General features: G+C 46.0%; 1 protein-coding gene across 1 annotated transcript in view; it reads left to right on the top strand.

Moving 5' to 3' along the window:
* COTL1 (coactosin like F-actin binding protein 1) overlaps nt 1-23,336 on the top strand; it is a 43,150-nt gene that overhangs the window by 6,705 nt on the left and 13,109 nt on the right. Inside the window, exon 3 of the mRNA XM_049864132.1 lies at nt 17,473-17,630. Within this exon, the coding sequence (XP_049720089.1) occupies nt 17,473-17,630 (158 nt within the window). The remainder of the gene's footprint in view (nt 1-17,472; nt 17,631-23,336) is intronic.

The following is a 23,336-nucleotide window of genomic DNA, read 5'->3' as shown; positions in this document are numbered from 1 at the left end:
CAGGTGATAGGCTGTAGCCTGTGTGATGGGCATTTCCCAGATAATCACTGACTTTCCACACCTTTATCTCTTGCTTAGAGAACTGAGGCTGTCACAGTTCAAATCTCAATTCTACTACGTATGAGCTATGTGGTCCTGGGCAAGTCACTCAACCTCTCTATGCCTCAGTGTCCACAACTGGAAAGTGGGGACAATCATGGGAGCCATCTCACAGGGCTGGGAGGATTAACTGATTTCATACATAATATGGACTGTATTCGGGACACGGCAAAACCAAAAAGACGCAAACTCACTGTCATCAAGTCAATTCTGACTCTTAGCGACCCTATAGTACAGAGTAGAACTGCCCTGTAGGTTTTCCTTTTTTTGAGTCTTTATAGAAGCAGACTGCCATATCTTTCTGCCACGGAGTGGACCTTTTGGTTGGCAGCCAGACACTTTAACCACTGTGCCACCAGGGCTCCTCCGGGACTTGGCAAGTCCTCCTTAGGTGCTAACTATTACTCTCTCTCAAACAAGCATGTTGGAAATATAAATTACTGAGAGTACTGTTGTTAATCAGTGGTTAACTGAATGGGTTCCAGGGTGGTGTGCCCAGACCGGCTACCTCTGTGCCTGACATCAGAGGTGGAGAGGGAAGGCAAGGCACTTACAAGCCCCTGTGGTGGCATCCCTATGGCACCCTGTGTCTGTTTATTGTCCTGCTAGAGTCTAACCTCCTTTGAGGTAGAAACCATGTCTGATTTGCTCTCTGCTGCATTGTCAGCAGCTAGCACAGTGTCTGGAGTTCTCCATGTCCAGGAATGAATGAATGAATGACAGTGGCCAGAGACGTTTGAAAGCCAAGCCAGCCTGGGAAGACCTGCTCTCCTGAGCTGGAATCACAGCCCAGCACCAGGATGCAGCTGTCAGCTCAGCGCCCTGGCCACATGATGCTTTGGCTCAGGCCCAGGTCTCTCTTGAGCCCTGCATTCCCCCAGACTTAATCTTATGCATTTGGCTTTGCAGATCCAGCTCCGTGGCCTCGGTGGGTCCCCAGCGACCTATTTCTGAAGGCAGACGGGTATGTGTGTGTGGGACAAGAGGGATGGCCACCTCAGTATATTCTATTTCATCAGTGCATTTTGAAATTAACGTCCCTTAGATGCTGGTTTTGATTCTGTATTTAGTTCACGGTCATCTCACTTTCCCTCTTGCACCAATTCTTGTTTCACCTTCTTTGCACTTATGTGCACTTCCTTGACAATAATTAATAGCAATGTTAATAATGTCTAAGACTGGGGACTTTATTGTGCCAGGTACTGTCTGAAGGTCATTGTATTAATTCCTGTTGCTACTATAACAGACTACCAAAAACTTAGTAGTTTATTCACCCTTCAGCCAAAGATTAGATAGCCCCATAGAGCAAAATGAGACTAAACGGGCACACCAGTCCAGGGGTGAGGACAAGAAGGCAGGAGGGGACAGGAAGGCTGGTAATGGGGAACCCAACATCGAGAAGGGGAGAGTGTTGACATGTCATGGGGTTGGCAACCAGTGTCATAAAATAATATGTGTGGTAATTATTTAATGAGAAACTAATTTACTCTGTAAACCTTCATCTAAAGTACAATTAAAAAAAAGGCAATGGGAACAATTCAATTGATGGAAATGATTTAAGTAAAATACCTTCAAGAAATTCGAAAAAAAGGATCGGAAAATTTTATAAAAATGTAACACCATTACCCCAATAAATGAGCACATTTCAAGATGTGAAAATTACCTAGGAATTACATATTATATCTTTTCAAATAATATAGTCTTACATTTAGAAGTTCAAATTATACAAGATGCTGTATTAAGCATTCCTTCTAATTAGGAGTTCAACACTGACATCAAGTTATTTTACAAAATTAAAAAACAATTTCCCAACAAACAGTGACTACTGAATTGTTACAAAGAAAAAAATCCTCAACATTACGTAATTTTATTCCATATGTAAGTTTTTCTCAAAAGAAGTATTAATATTGTGTTAACAAACAAAACAGATAATCTGGTCCAGTTGTAAATATATTTGACAAAAACATTTTGATCTTTCTAATGTTGGTTTCTTCAGCATACCTATCTGTCGTTGATGTAAAAGTTGACCTTTTGTTTTTTTAAATGCTGCCAGCAATAAAGTTGTCATTAAAAAAAAAAAAAAAAACTTAGTGGGTTAAAACAACGCAAGTATATTATCTTACAATTCTAGAGGTCAGAAATCCAAAATGGGACTCAGAGGTCCAAAATCTTGGTGTTGACAGGGCTGCATACATTTCTGCAGGCTCTAGGAGAAAATCAATTTTCACGCACTGTCCAGCTTCTAGAGCTGCCCGCATTTCTTGGCTCAGGGCCCCTTCCTCCACCTTCAAAGCCAGCGATGGCAGGTCGAGTCTCACGCTGGATCGCTCTGACTCTGACCCTCCTGCTTCCCGATTGTAATGACTCTTGTGATTACTCTGGGCCCACCTGGGTAATCCAGGATGATCTCCCATCGCAGATCCTTAACCTAATCATACCTGCAAAGTCCCTTTTGCCATGTCAGGCGACATATTCACAGGTTCTAGAAATTGGGATGTGGACATCTTTATTAAAAAAAGTCAAACTTTTTGCCGGCGAGTCGATTCCTACTCATAGCGACCCTGTAGGGCGGAGTAGAACTGCCCCACAGGGTTTCCAAGGAGTGGCTGGTGGATTTGAACGGCCGACCTTTGGTTAGCAGCCAAGCTTTTAACTCTGGGGGCTGTTATTCTGGCTACTATAGTCATATTATCATAATCTCATTTCGTCTCCACCAGGGCCCAATGTGGTAGGCTCTGTTGCTGTCCCATTTCACATATAAGAAAACTGAGGCTCAGCAATGTGAAAGCATTCACCCAAGGTTGCCCAATGGCTGAGCTGTGGTTCTAGCCCAGCACCTGTGCTTCTGTCACACCCCCTGGCTACCTGACACTTGCAACTTAACTTTGTGATACACATACAGGTTTTCATAAGGAATGCAAAGGCAAGCTCTTTTCTTGAAAGCTAATGGGCAGATCTAAGGCCTGTGCCTCCAGCCGAATGAGCTTGCTCCTGTGGGAATAGCTGCTTGCAGGGAATTTTTCTGCCTGCATTGAAGTGGAAAACCTGTGAAGGTCTCTCTGGTCAGCACCGCAGGAGAATTCAAATGCCTCAAATGCCTCGATCCTTCCTTGGGCGAAATTCTGACTTCACTGCTTTTGCCTGAAAGGACGTTCCCTGGAGGCCAGTTGATCTGACCTGAAGTCATTTTCTTCCTTTTTTGGCTGTAATTCCATGCTGCCTGTAAAGTGCAAAGTATTGTTCATTGTTTACAAATAAAGGAAGTATCTGCTCCAGGCAGGCCAGGGGTCTCTGGGTCACACTGGGGCTTCTGGGAAGGGTAGAAAGCACCCCCTGTGTGACCCCCTGCAGTCACACCCCCTTGGGACCCCCACCCGAAGACAGAGTCTGGGCGTCACTCCCTGGAGCTCTTTAAGCCCTGATCTGGGACCCACTTGCTCTGTTTTTGATGTGACAATTCTTGGTTGCCATGTATTTGACCCTGGATCCTGGAAAACTAACTTCGTCTCTTCCTTGGTGATTTTTATCTACTCATTCATTTGACAGATATGAATTGAGGACCACTATATGCCAAGCACTCTGGATACTGGGAGGGTTCAGTGGTGGACATCATGGAACTTACATTCTATTAAGGACACAGGGATGGATAAAAGACAAGTTAGCCAATCAGATCATTTCAGAATGTGATTAGTGCCATAAGGAAAATAAAATGAAGCAGTGAACTAAAGACAGACTGTGGGGGCGGCCCCCCAGCCAGGTGGACAAAAAAACAACAACAACAAAAAAAACCCCAAATCCATTGCTGTCGAGTTGATTCCAGCTCATAGTGACCCTATAGTGACAGGGTAGAACTACCCCAGTGGGTTTCCAAGGAGCAGCTGGTGGGTTTGAACTGCTGATCTTCCGGTTAGTGGCTGAGCTGTCAACCACTGTGCTACTAGGATGGACAGGGAGACCTTAAAGACGAGGTGACACTGTTCTGAATGGTGAGAGAGTCAGACAGGTGGGCATCTGCGTGAGGAGGGCTCCAGGCAGAGGGTACAGCAAAAAGCAAGCCTTCAAATCATATATCCAATAAGGGTCTAGTGTTCAGTGTACATAAAGAACTCTTAACTCAAGAATAAGAAGACAAATAACCCAATTGAAGAATGAGGAAAGACCTCATTTATCCAAAGAAGATATACAGGTGGCCAATATGTACCTGAAAAGATGCTTGTCATTAGTAATTAGGGAGATGCAAATCAAAACCACAATGAGATACCACTTCACACCCACTACGAGGGCTGTGGTCAAAAAGAAGGAAAGTGCAATGACAAGTGTTGAAGAGGATGTGTAGAGATTGGACCCTTTGTCCATTACTGGTAGGAATATAAAATGGTACAACCGCTGTGGAAAAGTCTGGCAGTTCCTCAAAAGGTTAAACATAGAATTTCATATGACCCAGCAATTCCAAACCACCCATTGCTGTTGAGTTGATTCTGACTCATAGCAAGCCTATAGGACAGAGTAGAAACTGTCCCATAAGGGCTATAATCTTTACGAAGGCAGACTGCCACATCCTTCTGCCATGGAGCTTCTGGTAGGTTTGCACTGGTCACCTTTCAGTTAGCATCCAAGCACTTTACCCACTGCACCACTAGGGTCCCTTCCAGCAATCCCACTCCTAGGTATATACCCAAGAGAATTGAAAACATGTATTTACATGAAAACTTGTACACGAGTGTTCACAGCAGCACTGTTCATAACAGTTGAAAGCTAGAAGCAACCCAAACGTCCATCCACTGAGGACTGGATAAACAAAGTGTGATCTATCTATCCACATAAAGGAATATTACTCAGCCATAAAAAGGAAGGAAGTACTGGCGCATGTTACAGCGTAGATGAACCTCGAAAACATGTTGAATGAAAGAAGGCAGACACAAAAGGCCACATAGTGTATAAGACCATTTATATAAAATATCCAGAATAGAAAAATCTATACAGACAGAAAGCAGATTAGTGCGTGCCAGGGGCAGGGACTGAAGAGGAGTTATTGCCTAATGGGTACAGGGTACAGGGGTCCCTTTGGGGAATATCTAACTTATTTAACATTTGCTATGTGCCATCCCCAATTCTGAGAGCTTTACACTATCGATGGAGTTTAGTGAGGATTAATACACTCGTGACACAAATGAGGAAACTGCGGGGGAGGTTGGGTCACTTGTGTGAAGCTTATCATGCCGCCTTGGCTCAGTGGGTGCCCTTCTATCTCCCCACCTGACTGAGGGTGGAGACGCAGCACGGTGTCCACAGCTGTTTCCCATCTGGCCTCATCCAGTGCTGGGCTCAGAGCTGGTACCCGAGTCGATGTTTCATTGCCTTAAACCTTCTCAGGAGAAATGAGTACCTAAAGAAAAGCCATTTCTCTCTTGGGTATTCCTGTGCATTAATATATAAAAGAATAATAAATGAGTAAAGGGGGTCAGCCTGGTGCTGACCGTGGGCATTCCCAAGGACTGTTGTGAACAGCCACGGGGACCAAAACTGTCCCTCTGTTCCTCCTGCGCCACCCGGCTGGCTCTGAGGCAGAGACTGAGAAGCCAGCTCACAGCACAGAGAACTGAGGATCAGAGAGGGGGGCTACTAGGCCACTGTCACACAGTGGGCAGAGGCAGTGTGAGAGCCTGAAGACCTGGCTCTTCTGATGGTTTTGGGAGTTGTGAGTTTTTGAATTTGCCTTGCTCTTTGGTGGTACCACACATGGTGACGTCAGCACAAAAGAGAGACAGGAATGCCCATCTTATACTAGTTGCTCCTGAGCCGACTCCAACTCATGGTGGTGCCATGTGTGTCAGAGTAAAACTGTGCCCTGTAGGGTTCTTTTTTTCTTTCAATTTTTTGTACTTTAGATGAAGGTTTTTAGAACAAACTAGTTTCTCATTAAACAGTTAGTACACATTTTGTTTTATGACATTGGTTAACAACCCCATGATGTGTCAACACTCTCTCTTCTCAACCTTGGATTCCCTATTACCAGCTTTTCTGCCCCCTTCTGCTTTCTAGTTCTTGCCCCTGGGCTGGTGTGCCCTTTTAGTCTAATCTTGTTTTATGGACCTGTCCAATCTTTGGCTGAGGGGGAGCCTCAGAAGTGACTTCGTTATTGAGCTAAAAGGGTGTCCGGGGGCCATACCCTCAGGGTTTCTCGAGTCTCTGTCAGGCCAGCAAATCTGGTCTTTGTTTTTGAGTTAAAATTTTGTTCTACATTTTTCTCCGGCTCTGTCCAGGACCCTCTATTGTGATCCCTGTCAGAGCAGTCAGTGGTGGTAGCCAGGCACCAACCATCTCGTTGTATTGGACTCAGTCTGGTGGAGGCCATGGTAGATGTGGTCCATTAGTCCTCTGGATTAATCTTTCCCTTGTATCTTTAGTTTTCTTCATTTTTCCTTGCTCCCGAAGGGGTGAGACCAGTGGAGTATCCTAGATGGCCGCTCAGAGGCTTTTAAGGCCCCAGACACTACTCACCACAGTAGAATGTAGAACATTTTCTTTATAAACTATGTTATGCCAATTGAGCTAGATGTTCCCCAGGACCATGGTCCCCACAGCCCATAGAGTTTTCTTTCTTTTTTTTTTTTATTGTTGTAAAAAATATATATAACACATTTATCAATTGAACATTTCTCAAATGTACAATTTCATGGGATTTTTTTAATGGCTGATTTTTCAGAAGTATACCTCTAGGTCTTTTTTCATAGGTGCCTTTGGGTAGACTTGAACCTGCAACCTTTTGGTTAGCAGCTGAGCGCTTAACCACTTGCACCACCCAGGGACTCCCATCTACCCATAATGCGCTGTGATAACTCTTGGCTATAGCATTAATTTTATCATGTTTACATTGTTTTTGTTTGTAATTGTGTAGTTATTGAGGGTGGGAATTGTCCCTCATTCAGCAAAGTCCCTGGATCTTAGATTATCAATAGCGCTTGTCAAATGACTGACTGATAACGATGGAGGAGATAGCAAATTATAAAAAGCAGTTACAAGAATGCAAAGCAGTGCGTGCCAGGGCCACCTGGGCCCTGGCAGTCAGGCGCCGAGTCCATTGTACCCTGCTGTCTCCTGTTGTAGCACGCTGTGCTAGTGCACACTCAGACCTCCAGGGGCTGGTCATATCCGCTGCTGTGTACGTTAGTAGTTGTTGCGTGCCGTTGAGTCAGTCCTGACTCATAGCGACCCAATGTACAATAGAACAAAATGTCTGGTCCTGCGCCATCCTCACAGTCATTGCTTTGTTTGAGCACATTGTTGCAGCCTCTGTGTCAGTCCATCTCGTTGAGGATCTTCCCATACAACTCACTGACTTCCATTTAAGGAAGTAGAAATTAATTTTTAAAAAGTTCGTTGCTTTCTCATAGAGGGAAAGCCATTAGACATCCTTATAATTTGGGTATGCAGATCAACCTATTCCCCGATGGTTCTACTGGAGTAATTGTTTTCCTTTTCCTCTGGCTATCTTGCATCCCATTTTCTTATGTTCTTTGCAAACTAGGAAAGTTGGGTCATTTCACATTTAGTGAAAATTCAGTGAGGAAGGAATCATTTGTGAAGTCGACTGCTTTGGGGAGTTGGCAGAGCAAACATAAGATTTGCATGTACAGTGTGATTTCAAATGTAGTACATATGTGTATAAAATATATACAGTGTATACACATGTATGTACATACATATATATATATACATATATGTATATCTGTTACATATTAAGAACCCTGGTGGTACAATTGTTAAGCACTCAGCTTCTAACTGAGAGATTGGCGGTTTGAACCCACTAGTGGCTCCGCAGGGTAAAGACCTGGCGATCTGCGCCCACAAAGATTATAGCCTAGGAAAACTTATGGAGCAATTCTATTCAGAATTGACACAACAACAACAACAACAACAATACATATCTGCATACACACACACACAGAGTATAGATCACATAAATAAAAACTACCCCCATTCTCTATAAGGAATAAGCCAAAATGTAAACAGGGATTTTATTTCAGGGAAATGGATTTTTTTATTTTTTAAAAATACTTTTTAGTATTTTCTAAAAAATTTTTTAGTAAGAAGGTGGCACTTTTTTTTTTTTTTTAACCTGTCGAGAGAAACAGTAAATAAAAGTCACTTTAAAAAGGAGAGTAAGTGACATCAGCCCTTGAGTAGTTAGAGCTCTCACTTCAAGGAGGACCCTCTTCCTTCCAGCCTCAGTCCTTAGTCTCCTTCACCGAAACACAGCACCCCCCCAAGTTCTCCTTCCGCCATAGTCCCAGACAGGACATTTTCCTTCTCACGAACTTGCCCTCTCACTTCCTGAGTCCCTGCTAGCAGTCCACCAGCCTCTGCTGGCCTCTGCCCAGCTGCCTCCCTGCTCTATGAGGCAGGATGCGAGAACTCCTTCCTGTGGTTCCCTTTCATACCAGCTCCAAGCGCTCACTCAGTGGAAGCTGACAGCTCAGCTTTTTCGTGTGTGGGTTTTTTTTTTTTTCTTAGTGAACCTTGTTTGCATAACCTCTTAGGGAGTCTATATAAGGTAAGGTCAGCTTTAGAGCGAGCTGCAGAATCTTGTCAAGCTCTGAGGTAATTTCCTCTCTGCCTTCCCCTTCCCCCTTCCTTTATCTTGCTCTGAAGTTCAGTGTTAGATGGAAATTATGAAACAATTAGTTCTGTCGCCCTTTTTTATGTTGACCAACAAATATTTATGGAATGCCTACTATGTACCTGGAACCCTGCTGGTGCAGTGGTTAAGAACTTGGCTGATAGCCAAAAGGTCAGCAGTTTGAATCCACCAGCCACTCCTTGGAAACCCTATAGGGCAGTTCTACTCTGTCCTGTAGTGTCCCTGTGAGTCGGAATTGACTGGACACAATGAGTTTGGTTTTTTGGGGCAGTGGTGGTTTAGTGGTAGAATTCTCACCTTTCATGTTGCAGAATCTGGTTCGATTCCCAGCCAGTACACCTCATCTACAGCCACCACCCATCTGTCAGCGGAGGCTCACATGTTGCTATAATGCCGAAAAGGTTTCAGCGGAGCTTCCAGACTAAGACTGACTAGGATAGAAAGGCCTGGCAGTCTACTTCCAAAAAATCAGCCAGTGAAGACCCTGTGGATCACAATGGTCCAATCCTATTGCGCATGAGTTCGCCATGAGTTGGCTGCAGCTAACAAGAACTATGTGCCCGGGGCGGTTATTGGTGGTAAGAATTGGACAGGCATAAATGTAGCTAAAAAGACCAGAAGGACACGAATCAAGAGTGCACAGTGGTCATTTAGGTGGTGGGATCCTTATTTTTGCCTATTTGTATTTCTAATTATGCTACACCTAGTTTGTGTTTTGTATGTAACAAAAAAAGTTGTTCAAAACACTTACAAAAGTGTAAAAAAGTTGTCCACTTCTTGTTCCATACCAGATCCTCAGTGTCTCTGAGTTTTGTCCTTCACCAGCCAGGACTGACTTTTGGAGGAAGGGAGAGGCAAAAACTAGAGTCCCTTTTGGGAGGAGGTAGGAGCCCTCAGGCAGTGTGGACCCTGTGTCAGGGTCACCCCAGTGAGGACGCTGGTGAGATCTGTCAGAATCTGCCGCACCTTGATTGCCTTGAGCCTTAGAAGACTTCAAGTCTGGGTGGGAATGGGCAGGGAGAGGAGGTCCCTAAGAGCATGGTGGGGATTATATGCCATTTGTAATCTTTGGGAGAATATTACAGCAGCTCATCCTTGTGGCCTTGGTGATTCTGGAGACACCTGAGTCCCCCCTTTTTCATTCTCTCCTTTCCTATCCCCTTTGTTGTCATTCTCTCCACTGCTTGTTGTTAGTCTGTTTTTTTTTTCTCCAACTCCCCTGTCACTCTAGCTCCTAAGCATATCCCTCTTGGTCCCCCTGTTCATCTTTTCTCCTCTGCCTCTTTCAGGCTGTTTTTCCCTTTGTCTTAGTCATCTAGTGCTGCCATAACAAATACCACAAGTGGATGGCCTTAACAAAGCGAAATTTATTTTCTTATAGTCTAGTAGGTTACAAGTCCAAATTCGGGGCGTCAGCTCCAGGGGAAGGCTTTCTCTCTCTGTGGGCTCTGGAGGAAGGTCCTTGTGCTCAATCTTCCCCTGGTCGAGGAACCTCTCAGGCTCAGGGACCCAGTGTCCAAAGTATGCGCTCTGCTTCTGGTGCTGCTTTCTTGGTGGTGTGAGGTCCCCAACTCTCTGCTTGCTTCCCTTTCCTTTTATCTCTTGAGAGATAAAAGGTGGTGCAGGCCACACCCTGGGGAAACTCCCTTTAATCTTGGATCAGGGAGGTGACCTGGGTAAAGGTGGTATTACAATCCCACCCTAATCCTCTCAACATAAAATTACAATCACAAAATGGAGGGCAACGACACAATACTGGGAATCATGGCCTAACCAAGTTGATACACACATTTTTGGGGGGACATAATTCAATCCTGACACCCTTGTACTCAAACTCTGCTCCCTGCCTTACCCCTTTATTTTCCCAAATCCATCGCCCCCTTTCTAACTCTAGACAGAGAGTCAGGAAGAAGGAAGCAATGGAAGGAGGAGACGCAGATGGGCAGGAGGTAAGAGAGGTGGTAAAGATGATAGATGGGCAAGAGATAGGGAAAGTGGTGGGACTCCCAGGGGGAAGAGAAGAGAGCCAGAGGGAGGAAGGGGCCTAGGGGAGAGAACGTAAAAACCACAATAGCTAACGTCTATTGAGCGCTTACTCTATGCAGCAGGCAGCATCCTGAGAACTTTCCATGTGATAACTCAATGACACATAGGAACTTATTTAGTAAATGAGGGCCAAGGAGCCTTAGAGAGATGAACTGGATATGCCTGTGGGCCCTGCCTGGGGTTTCTAGGTCTCTAAAAAAACAACAAATAAAAACTGGTTGCCATCCAGTTGACTCTGACTCATGGCAGCCCCGTGTGTAGCAGAGTAAAACTGCTCCCTAGGGTTTTCATGGCTGATTTTCATACGTAGATCACCATGGCTTTCTTCCAAGGTGCCTCTGGGTGGACTCGAACATCCAGTCTTTCCGTTAGCAGCTGAGCACCGTAGCTGTTTGGACTACCCAGAGACTCTAGGGGTCCTTAAAGCTGGTGGGGTTGGGGTGGCCCAGAAGCTCTTTAACAACAGTGGTCCATCACTGATCAATAATGAGACCTCACAGACCAATCAAAGAGCCAAGTTCTTTTGCAAGTAGAATTTTATTAATGTTGTGTGGGGACCAAGTCTTCATGGATAAGACATACACTGGGTGGGAGGGCAGGGATCATAGTCCCCAAATGCGAAACATCTAACACACGGTCAACCTTGGCCTTGAGCCCATGGTGTCTACCAAAAGGGAGCCAACAGTTGTCCTGACCTTGCTTTATTATTGATTGATGTCTCCTGGAGATGAGGTTTTATGGGCTTTTTATGATGCATTGACAAACTCTTGTTTATATTGGCTTGTTGTCAGGTAGAAGGCCTAAAGGTAATACAGAAAGAACAAATTGTTACCTAGTGCCATTTTCCAATTGTTTCTTTTCTAAATATGGCTTTCCTTCTCTTGGGAGGCAGAGTTTGGGGGGAAGGGAGAGTTCCTGGGAGTCAGTCCCAGTGGTCTCTGGTGGTGAGATGCTTAGGGACCACGCTTAGATGCCTCTCATTCTGCGAGTTATAGTATTGAAAGTAGGACTATTCAGGAAGCATCTTTACATGATAACTTCCTTAAAATGAAAGGGGTGCAAGTGGGAACGAAGTGGGTGATTGCTGACTTTGAGCACTTCAGCTTTTTTGCCCTCAAGAACCTTCTGTCTCACCCTTTTTTCTACCAGGGTGGAGCGAGGTCTCCATACTAAAAGCCCCACCGTTTCCTCTTCTTGCCCACTTTCTCTAGATCAGGGTTTTCAAGCTTTGGTGACATCAAATTCCCAGGGGGCTTGTTAAAGACAGATTTCCGGATCCAAACCCAGAGTTTCTGAATCAGTAGGTCTTGGGTGAAATATGAGAACTCACAATTCTAGTAAGTTCTAGTAAGGATGATGTTGATGCTGCTAATCTGAGGACCACACGTAGAGAACCACTGCTCTAGACTTAACTAGTTCTCCGATGGACAGGGAAAGAGTTGTCTGGCTCCTTATTACTTTATCTCTCTAAGCCTTAGTGTCCTCGTCTGTAAATGGGGTTGTGAGCAGTACTCACCTTACTGAGAGGTTGGGTTGATGAAATGTGTCAGTTCGTGTAAGCGCCCAGAACGGTGCCTTGCACATTGTAAGTGCTCAATAACCATTGACCTCTGTGATCTCCAGAATCCTTGTCTATATTGTTGCATCCACCAGTGCTCAGCACTGTGCTTGGCACATAGTAGGCCCTCAAGAAATGGTTATGGAATGAGTGAATAGATATCTAGGCACATAGTTGTGTGTATGTCGAGGGGTGCCCCTGCTGTGAAACCCAGAGAAGCCAGTGGAGGCTTACTGGATACAGAACGTTACCTTATTCTACAGCTAGGAGAACTGAGGCTCAGAGCAAAGGAATCAGACAAGCACCCAGCCTTGACCTGCCTGGCTCTGGCATTCTCCATATGCCAAGTTGCTTCAGCAAACATTACTGTGTGAGGTATGTGAGGTGCAGGGCAAGGTGGGTGGGAATAGGCTGCAGACCTTGCCCACAAGAAATGTCCAGTCTAGTTGGGGACAGACCAGTGAGCAACTCAGAAGCCTGTGAGGGCAGGGGCTAGGACACCTAAATCTCCCAGTGTTTAGAAGGCAACTCCCAGACAGTAAAAAAACAGTAGACACTCAGATATTCACTCAGTGAATGAACAAACAACACTTTGGAATTGATAGTGGAGATTCCCTAGGGGAGATAGTGTAGGGGGAGAGAGGAGGATGAGGCAGAACCTGGGGCGATGTGTGTGTGGCGGCAGAGGGGGTAAGGAGCCAGCAAAGAAGGTGGAAGGTGGAATCAGAGCTAGGAGAACCAAGATGGTGCCATGTCCTGGGGCTGAGGGATGGGAGCATTTCAAGGACAGAATTGAAAACGATGTGCAACGCCACGGAGAGTTCAACTAGGAAGGAGCACAGAGAAGAGGCCACCCATTGGTTTGGCAATTAGGAACCCACTGTGGACCTCTGAAGGGCAGCTTCATTTGAGAAGTGGGGTAGAAAAATAGCCATCATCCTCAACAACCAAGCCCATCCCACTCATTTTTTTCCCCCACTTAATCCTCACAACCACCTTATGAGGTAGGTATACGACCCATTGTGCAGATGAGGAAACTGAGACCTAGAGACATTCAGCATTCCAGGTCACAGAGCTGTTATGAGGTGGAGGGGGGAGATGGGTTTCTAATAGGTTGCCGAGCAGTAGGTTGAGGGTGAATGGCAGAGGAATCAGCAGATGAGCTCTGCTGAGGTCTCTAACGGAACAAGCTCAGGGTGCCTTATGAGAACAGAAATGTATTGTCTCAGAGTCTGGATAGTATAAACCCAAAGTCAGTGTGCCAGCAGGGCTGTGCTTTCTCCAGAGGCTCTAGGGGAAGATCCTTCCCTTTTCTCTCCCAGCTTCTGGTAGCCCCAGGTATTCCTTGGCTTCTGGATGCATCTTCACATGGCAGTCTTTCCTCTGTCTCTGTGTCTCCTCTTTTATAGGACACCACTCAGATGGGATTAGGACCCAGTCTATTCCAATATGATCTTGTATTAACTGATGATAACATCCTCAAAGACCCTGTTTCCAAACAGAGTCACATTCACAGGTACCAGGGCTTAGGACTTCAATATATCTTTTTAGGTGGACATACTTCAATCCATGACACACACTCACACAACATATATAATATATATGATGAAGTTTAGCGATGCCTTTCAGTTGATATACCCACAGTTTCCTTGTGCACTAGGGTGGTTTTACCAGAAGCCTGTTGCCATCAAGTCAGTTCCGACTCATAGTGACCCTATAGGTCAGAGAAGAACTGCCCTGCCCCATATGGTTTCCAACGCTGTAATCTTTACAGAAGCAGACTGCTGCAGCTGGTGGGTTCGAAAAGTGGTTTTAGCGGGGGTAGATATGGGACTTTGATGCTTCCCAGTGTTCTTGTGGTGCTTGGCTGCATATTCGTGTTTGTGTTCAGTCTGGCTGTTCTGTATGGAAGATGGAAGGGGGCCAAACCAGGCACTAAGAACTTGAACTTCCTCTTGTACTGACCAGTCAGAGGTCAAATGGGCTTAGAATCTCCTTCACGATGAGTAGTGGAGAGAGAGAGGCTTCAGATCTGCCTGGGCAACTATGAAAATATTGCTCAGTTGAACAGATTTTTCACCTCAGACAAAGCTGACTTTCCAATGTTATGCCGAACCTTGCTCAGCAAACATTTGTGAGCATGTGACTCCTGAATTTTCAAAAACATGTCCATCAGCAATCTTGTTGGCCAGGCCATTGTCAGATTGGCACCAAACAGCCACCTAGAAGAATGTGCCACCCCCATGATAATTTAAATGACATTGGTCTGTGGCTCTAGAAGGTCCGCAGGTTCTAGAAGTTTTTAGAAGGACACCAGGTCCCCAGTGTCCTTGGGTGGGGTGGGGTAACTTGCTCATTGTGTGTTTATCTTGTGCCAGGTCCTGGGCTGGGTTCTTGGGAAAGTGGTTTGACTGGGAGAAGGCCTGGGTTGCTCCACAAGAGGAGGGTGCTGGCGAAGGTCAGAAGGAGACAGAGCAGGAGCTCATGGAGTTGGAGGCACAAAGAGGATGTCCTTGTGGAGATGTTCAGCAGCCAGTAGAGAGGGCAGACCTTGGAAAAGGTGTAGCTCTGCATGGAGAAGTGGGCCATAGCCGTGAAGGTGGTGTTGTGTGAAAAGAAGAGAAGCGAGGGAGCTGCATTGACAGGAATGCTCAACACTTGGCTGAACAGAGGATCAGAGTCTACAGGAGACGGGTCAGCCCAGAGCAATGCCAGCAAGTGTCCACCATGGGTCCTTTGGCCAGTGATGGGGCATTCAGGTCCACATGCAGTCATGGGAGCCCGAGCATCCACACTGATCAATGTGGAAATGAGAAACAGAGGGTTGCCATGGAAACAGGTTCTGGTGTGTTCTGTTACTTCTTTGCCTTGCAGGGCCAGATTAACCAATAAGCACAGTATGTACCAGTTTACAGTAAGCGAGGTACGCACGGCCTTAGTTGTGCTTACTTACTAATCTGTAGTTTACATGGGTGAAATTGTGCACTACAGATTAGTAAGAAAGCACAGTTAAGCCCGTCCCTACTGTGCTTATTGGGTAATCCATCCCTGCTTGGCATTCACGTGTGTGAGGTGTCTTGACCGGAAGCCCCAGCTCCCTTCCGACCAAGGCTGTCTGTGGTTACAACCAGCGGTTTAATGAAACACTTTGGTGCTGGTCCCCCTTTTCCTCTGGCAACTCTACTCAAAACAGTGCTGTTGGCTTCCCAAACACAGATGCTGAGGGCACATTTTCCACCCAATAGGCTTCTCCCCATGCACTGGGTCTGTACCAGCCACATGTGGTATTAGAATTTAAAAGTTCAGTTCCTGAGCCAGCTAGCAACACTTCAGGTGCTCAGTGGTCACCTGATAGCTCTGTCTTGTGGTAATAGCTTCTGGGGGAAGGTACTGCCACAGGTTGGGCCAGGTGTGTTCCATAGCTTCTGCATGTAGTCCTCATGGCCGACTGATGAGTCAGGTGTAAAATCACCCCATTTTACAGGTGAGGCAGCCGAGGCTCAGAGGTTTGAGTAATCGAGTCAGAGTTCTTGGGGAGGAAGCTGGCAGTTGAGCCAGACTGTTGCCTGTTACCATTATGTGGTCCCCTGGGATTCCCCCGGCCTCCCCTTCCCTTACTTCCCTCATCCAGTCACCCGGCGCTGTTGACTGGGCCTGTGACGTGCCTCTGGGGTCATCCTTTCTTCTCTGTCCCACTGCGTTGTGTTGCCATGATGGGTGCCCTCCAGACTCCCACGTGGGGTGGGGGCTGGGCAGACACCCTTGAGATGTCTTGACCCTTGACCTCCACCTGGCTTTGTCATCAGTGTGTTGTTACCTTGAACACATTGTGGGGCCTCTCTGGGCTGGGGCTCTGATCTGTCAAATGGTGATTTGGATGTTGATGGTGAAGATGAAGATGATGGCCCCTCCCCTGCCCCACCTACCTCACCACATCACTTTGAAGACCACATGAGATAATGAAATATAAACAAGTTTTATAAACTGAAAAGTGCTGTGCCAATGCAAATGGTGATATGTTCTCTTTAAGAAATAAGTATTGGGGAGCCAGCCGCCTGACCTGGGGCTGGAATGTGAACCACATGTATTGTCCCGTGGTCTGCCTGCTGAGAGCTGTGTGGTGCTGCTGCTGCTTCGCTCCCCTGGGACACCTGGCCGGTGACCCGTTTAGAGGGCGGAGCTTGTTGTTGCAGGTGTGGAAGTGAACTTTGTCATCATCTCCAGGCCTGCATCTGCTCTGGGCTCAGAGGGTTCGTGGCCTTGTGTCCTGGTGTAAAACTATATTCCACCTGGGGATTGGCATGGAGGTACCCAGGAGAGATTCTAGGAAGAAAGGCGTCTTGATTTGTTTTTTTAACTCCCAAGTGTGGTCTGTGAACTAGCAGCCACAGCAGCATCTGGGAACTTGTTAAGCATACAGACCCTGGACCCCACCCCAGACCTGCGAGTCAGAATCCTCAAGGGGTTCCAGTGCACATTAGTGTTTAGAAGCTCCCCTTCACAGTCTCATTGAGTGTTTCTCAACTAGCAACTGCAAGCTGTTTGAGAACAGGCCATTGGGCCTAGAGCTGTGTCCTGTGCCAAAATCAGGGCCACTTTCTTTTGCTTCCTCGTCATCCCCCTCCCCCACATCTTGCCGCAGCTCAGTTCTTCTCTCCTCATGGTGGGCTGCTGCGGCTTTCCCATTCCAAGCAGAGTCTCCAAGATTGAGGATAAGAAGAGTTGATAAACTCCTGTTCCCAAAATAAGATCCAAAATTTGAGACTTGACCATATGAAGGCATTGCAGCCAGAGAGACCTGGGTTCAGATCCCAGCACAGCCTCCAACTGCCTGGGCCACCTTGGGAAGGTCACTCAACCTCTCTGAACCTCTATTTCCCATCTGTGAAACGGACATTGAAGCCTGAGGTGCTTTTGTCAGGAGAATGCTGGCCAAGGTCAATGTATGAGCACCTCCCTTCTGCCTTCTGCATTTGGCATTGCTGCAGAACAGCCCAGGAGCCCTCAGGGTTGGGGCTGGGCACCTGCGTGCTGCCCTGGGCACCCTTGTGGCTACAGCGTCTTCCTCGGGAAAATGGTCTGTGATGTTTAACTGAGCACTGTGCCTTCTTTCTGCTGTCGGCCACAGATGATGTCCGGTTGTTTGCCTTTGTACGCTTCACCACTGGGGACGCCATGAGCAAGAGGTCCAAATTTGCCCTCATTACGTGGATCGGTGAGAATGTCAGTGGGCTGCAGCGAGCCAAAACCGGCACAGACAAGACCCTGGTGAAGGAGGTGGTACAGGTAATTCTCCTTGGGTTCTTTATTGTCTGGGAGTCATGTCATACTTCACCAAGTGTCGCATCCGGCTGGGATGGGCTGGGTCTGGGCCCTGGGTCAGTGACTTAACGTGTGGCTTTGAATGAGCCATGATACATCTCTGGACCCGTAGTGATGGTTTGAGACACTGGTGAAATGTTACTAACAGAGCAAGGTATTAGTGGGAAAAATTGGTAGACTCTGAATAAAGTGTGGAGTTTAGTTAATAGTGAGGCACCCATGTCGGCTGCTTGGTTTTGACAAACGCGCCGCAGCCACGAAAGATGTTAACAATAGGCGGACCCAGATGAGAGGAATATGGGAACTCTCAGGACTGTCTTTCACAACTCTAATGAAAATCTGAAACTATTTCAAAATGAAAATTTTATTTAAAAAAATAATACGGAGGGAAAAAACTCCTGTCACCCCAGGATGAGGGTCTCATTTTTGATCTTCTTACCAGTCCTCTGTGTGTGCCCTCCCTGCCTTTGTACATTGCTGCAGTTTCAGCCTCCAAGTCCTGCTCTGGTTGGCTTTTTTTCTAGGTTAACATAATTTCGAAAATTCTGTGGCTGCATAGTCCTTTGTAGTGAAGGTTTTTTTTCTGATGGCAGACTGTACCTTTTCATAACTACGCTGTCATGTTCTAGATGTTCCCTGTTGTTGGTCTTTTGAGTCACTTCTGATTTTCACTTTTACAAATAATGTTCCAATTCACATTTTAATACACATAGTTCCTTTTTTCGGTTCTGTTGCTTTATTTCTTTAGAATGCATTCTCAGGAGGTAGGGTTTGAGCGTTAATAGGCGTGATCATCATTTAAAAAGGTATAGGCATTCCATTTGTCTTCTAAAAGGGTCAGCGCTGTGCCTGGAACATAGTAAATGTGCAATAAGTGTCATTTCCTTCATATCTTAATTAGTGTCACCAGTTAACACTGCTGTCTGCACCCTGCCTGGCACTGACACCCCTGTCACTGGGCTATTTTTCTCTGGGCCTGTTTGGGTTTTAATGGTTCAACAGTGTTCAGGGGTCTCCTGTGGGGCAGCAGAATGGAAAATGCAAAAGAACATGTGTTCCATGGCCAGAGGTCTCCTCCATTCTGCCTGTCCAAGCTTAGTCCCTCTACCTCCATTGGCTGGCTGGGTGGGGCCAGAAGGAGAGGGAACCACAGAGAGAGAATGCCTGCTGTTTAAAATGGCAGTTTCCTTTAAATCTAGCACCTTTTCAGTTTGGTTACATGGCCAGTGACTGAGGGTGATATGGGAAATATGATTCTTTGGTAAGACCTTGAGGTGTGAGTATTGTTTGCAACTTCACATAAGTTGAAGCAAAAAGAATTGCTTTGTTCTCAGAGCTTGGAAGTACGGGTGTGGCCAGCTTAGGTGTAGCTGGATCCAGGCTCAGGTGGTATCTCCGTCTCATCTCTTGGGTCTGCTATTCTCTGGATTTGGCTTCAGGCTGGCTCTGCATGCCGGGAGAAATGGTGCAGGCTTTGGGTGTCCTTCTGGGTCATGGTTGCAGAAGAAGAGAGAGACCCCTCTCAATACCAATCAACCCCTTCATAGGACCCCGATTGGCCCAGCTTGGGTCATATGCACACTCTGTGGGGCAGGGAGGTGGGGCTTCAGGATTGGCATGATCCCAGTTGTTAAAGGGATACTGGGTAGACAAAAACACTCAGATGTCCCCTCCGTGGGGAGCTGGGAACCATCTTGTGCTGCAGGTGGAATACAGTAAGTTTACCATTATCATTTTACATTTTACACCTTTACATTAACAAATATTAATTACCTGAAGCGAAATGAGATCTCACATTTATACTGCAGTTGCAAATATAGCCACTGAGGTTACAAGAGTTCAATTATACATACATAATAGTGTTCTGGAAACCCTGGTGGCATAGTGGCTAAGTGCTATGGCTGCTAACCAAGAGGTTGGCAGTTCAAATCCACCAGGCACTCCTTGGAAACTCTATGGGGCAGTTCTACTCTGTCCTATAGGGTTGCTATGAGTCGGAATCCACTCAACGGCAGTGGGTTTGCTTTGGGGTTTTGGAATAGTGTTCTTGGACAGTCACTAGGTCATGCCTGCATACATGCCCTCTGTACAATGGGGACAGCGACCCAGTGTTCTCTATGAAACCTTCCAGATGGGCCATTCCAGCTGCCCTGTCTGTGGGAGTCGACCACTTCCCCAGCTGCCTTTTGTAACTGTTTCCATGTGAAGAATCCATGGGTTGACTTTTACTTTATGATTCTTAATAAACTCTTGCTGTTACTACAACTGAAGTAGTACACTCATATCCTGTGCTTTTACTACAACCGAGGTAGTACAGTCACACCCTGTGCTTTTATGAAACATCAAGAATGTTAATCAATCGCTTGGTTGTCAACGCAGATACACGGAAACAAGAGGAATGGGCGGACAGGTCTCTGCCTACCTGAGCCCCAGTTTCCCATCTGTAAAAGGGAGAGTGGGATAAGCTGACTTTCTGTGTCTCTCTCAATTTTTATATATCCTGAAAATTTTTTATTTAAAAAAAAAAAAAATGAGATCATTTGTTCCTGAAGATATTTTACCTTTAAAGGAACCTTATTTATTGGACAAAGAGGCAGTGTAGTCTAATGGTCAGGGGTGCAGCCTTTTGAGCTGGGCAGTGTGGGTTCAGATTTCAGCTCCGCCACTTACCGTGGGACCTGGGGCATGTAGCTGACCTTTTCTGGGCCTCAGTCTCCTCATTTGTAAAACAGGGATAATAAAAGATCTGCCTCTTAGAGTTGTCGTGGGGATTAAATGAGTGAATGTAGGGAGGGACGATACTGAGAACAGTGTCTGGTAAGACTCAATAGCGGTAAGTAGCACCAGTTGCCATCAAGCTGACTCCAACTCATGGTGACCTCATGTGTGTCAGCGTAGAACTGTACTCGTCGGGTTTTCAGTGGCTGATTTTTCTAGAGTAGATTGCCAGGCCTTTTTTCTGAAGCTCCTCTGGGTGGGCTTGAACCTCCAACCTTTTGATTAGCAGCTGTATCCATTAACGGCACCACCCAGGGACTCCCCAGTAAGTAATTATTGCTCTTATTTCCAGTTTTTCCTTTCAGACAGCACTGTGATGAATGGCTTAGGCGGAAAAACATTTCTATATTGTGGATTATTTCCTTAGGAGTTGATGGTAGTTCCACATGTTGAGCCACGGGGAACGTGACAAGAATCTTGTCGTTATTGTTGATCCACATCGTCTAATTGCCTTCCAAAAGGCTTGCACCAAAGTCACAGCCCAGCAACACAGGAAGGTGCTGGCCTCACCCGCTATTGCCAGTGTGGCCTTAAAACCATCCATACAGGACTAAGGCTCTCTCCCTGCTGCCTAACCTGTGGCCTGCCACACAAGTAGATCAGCATCTGAGGAAACTGAGGCCCGGGGTGCTAGGGCTTGCCCCAAACTCACAGCCAACATGCGGTAGAGCCGGTTCTAGAACCTGAAGGAGTTAAAAGTCAGAAGGTTGGACTCCGAGTCTATCTAGTCTGTATTTAGAGCCAGACTGAGAAACTGAGCCACGTCTGTGATTGGGAAAGAACAAGACAAAACAAGATGTACACCAGCAAGACCACAGGCAGCAGAGGAGAGGCTGGAGGGGAGAGGGCTGGACCATGGAGACACAGAGATGTGAGTCGGGAAGGCGCCGAGTGGACAGCTGCTGTGTCTCAGCTGGTCCGTGGCGCAGGGCCGAGCGGGTGCCGGGGACAGAACACCCCCCCATTGTTCTTGTGCCATTGCAGGACTGCGGGGACAATGCAGTCACCACTGGGAGAACTGAGCTCAGTGCCCAGGCCAGGCTGTCTTGATGTAGAGCCAGACTCCGTCAGTAATGCAGCGTGCTTGTCTTACAAAATGGTTTTATTCACGTGACACTTTTATTTATTTTCTGACATAATATAAATGTTCGCTGAGCCAAGCCTCCAGAGGGATATCTCAGTTTACAGCACTGAGGAAAGAGAGCTGCAGAGGATTTCCTCCAAGGAGAAGTGGGGGAAGGGTGTACAGGGACATTGCCATAAGGTGCAGAAATACCAGACGGCTGGGTGTTCTGACGGCTTCCCAACCCTAGGGGTAGATTCAGTTTAAGTTCTGGGGCTGCTTTCATCCCCCAGTGCCAGATATACCCATTGTGGCCTTCTGAGGGCCTTGTTTGTATACCAATGTGGAAACAATATTAGTAAAAATAGCTGTTTATTATGCCCCTACTATGTGCCTGACATTCTTTTAAGGACTTCCTATGTATTAAATCAGAATCCTTAGGTGGTGCAAGTGGTTAACAGCTGAAGGGTTGGAGGCTTGAGTCCACCCAGAGGCACCACAGAAGAAAGGCCTGGCCACCTACTTCCAAAAAATCAGCCATTGAAAACCCTGTGGAGCACAGTTCTACGCTGACATATATGGGGTCACCATGAATTAGAGTCAACTCACTGTCATCTCAACAACTCGATTCAATGTATTAAATCATTTATTCTTCATGACGAGACTAGGCATTATCATTATCCCCACTTAATAGGTGAGGAGATTGGGGCCCGCAAAAGCTAAGTAACTTGTTTGAGGTCCCTAGCTGGGACATAGTAGAGCGTTGTCTAGCCCCAGACCCCCAACTCTGGCACTTCCGTATGCAAGTTTCCCAAGTCCACCAGCACCAAGAAACATATTCCGAGGCCATATGCATTTTGGAGACTCTTATTGTGTAGGTAAGGAGCCTCTGGTGGCACAGTGGTTAAAGCTCTCGGCTGCCAACTGAAAGGTCAGTGGTTCAGACCCACCAGCCACTCCACAGAAGAAAGATGTGACAGTCTGCTTCTGTAAAGATTTACAGCCTTGGAAACCTGTGGGGCAGCTCTACTCTGTCTTATTGGGTAGCAGTTAGAAATGACTCAATGGCAGTAGATTTTTTTGGTTATTGTGTAGATTTATATTGCACATGGCACGTTAAAGGCTCTGAAAAGTCTTGTAGGAAACAGACCTTTTTTAACTTGTTTTTAAACTCACCGATTCCCAATGTTCCTTGATGAGGGAACGTTTTTCATTTTTAGTGTAAAAAAAAAAAAGACACCAGACATTATTACCCAGCACTTACTTGAAAAAATGCTGCTTGTTGGCAACCAATGTCACAAAACAATATGCGTATTAATCGTTTAATGAGAAACGAATTTGCTCGGTAAATCTACATCTAAAGTACAAAAAAAAAAAAAAAACTACCAAACAAAGATTACAGCCGAGAATACCCTAGGGGTAAAAAGCTGGTGATTGAACAGAATTTCAGACCCTCAGGGAATCCAGACCGTCTGGAGCTGTGGAGGCTGGATGAACCCTGCAACTATCGCCCTGATAATCTTTAAACCTTAAATAAAAAATATTCCCTGAAAAACCGAGTCTTCTTAAAACCAGACAATAGTTTAGCTTAACTAGTAAAGAATGTCTGCTTTGAGCATTACACTTTTTCAAGAAACTATATGGGATCAAACTGACAACAGCAACTTGAAAGATGAGATAGGAAACTGAGGGGACAGTGGATTTATGTTAATGGGGGAGGAACAACTCAGAAAAGGAGGATGAGAATGGTTGTACAACTTGAAGACTGTAATCACTGTCACTGAATTATACATGTACAAATTGTCTAATTGGTGTATGTTCTTTTGTGT

The sequence above is a fragment of the Elephas maximus genome, chromosome 21 (assembly GCF_024166365.1).
Source record: "Elephas maximus indicus isolate mEleMax1 chromosome 21, mEleMax1 primary haplotype, whole genome shotgun sequence".
Lineage (NCBI taxonomy): Eukaryota > Metazoa > Chordata > Mammalia > Proboscidea > Elephantidae > Elephas > Elephas maximus.
The sequence above is the reverse complement of the archived record's forward strand: the minus strand, read 5'-3'. Positions and strand labels throughout refer to the sequence as shown.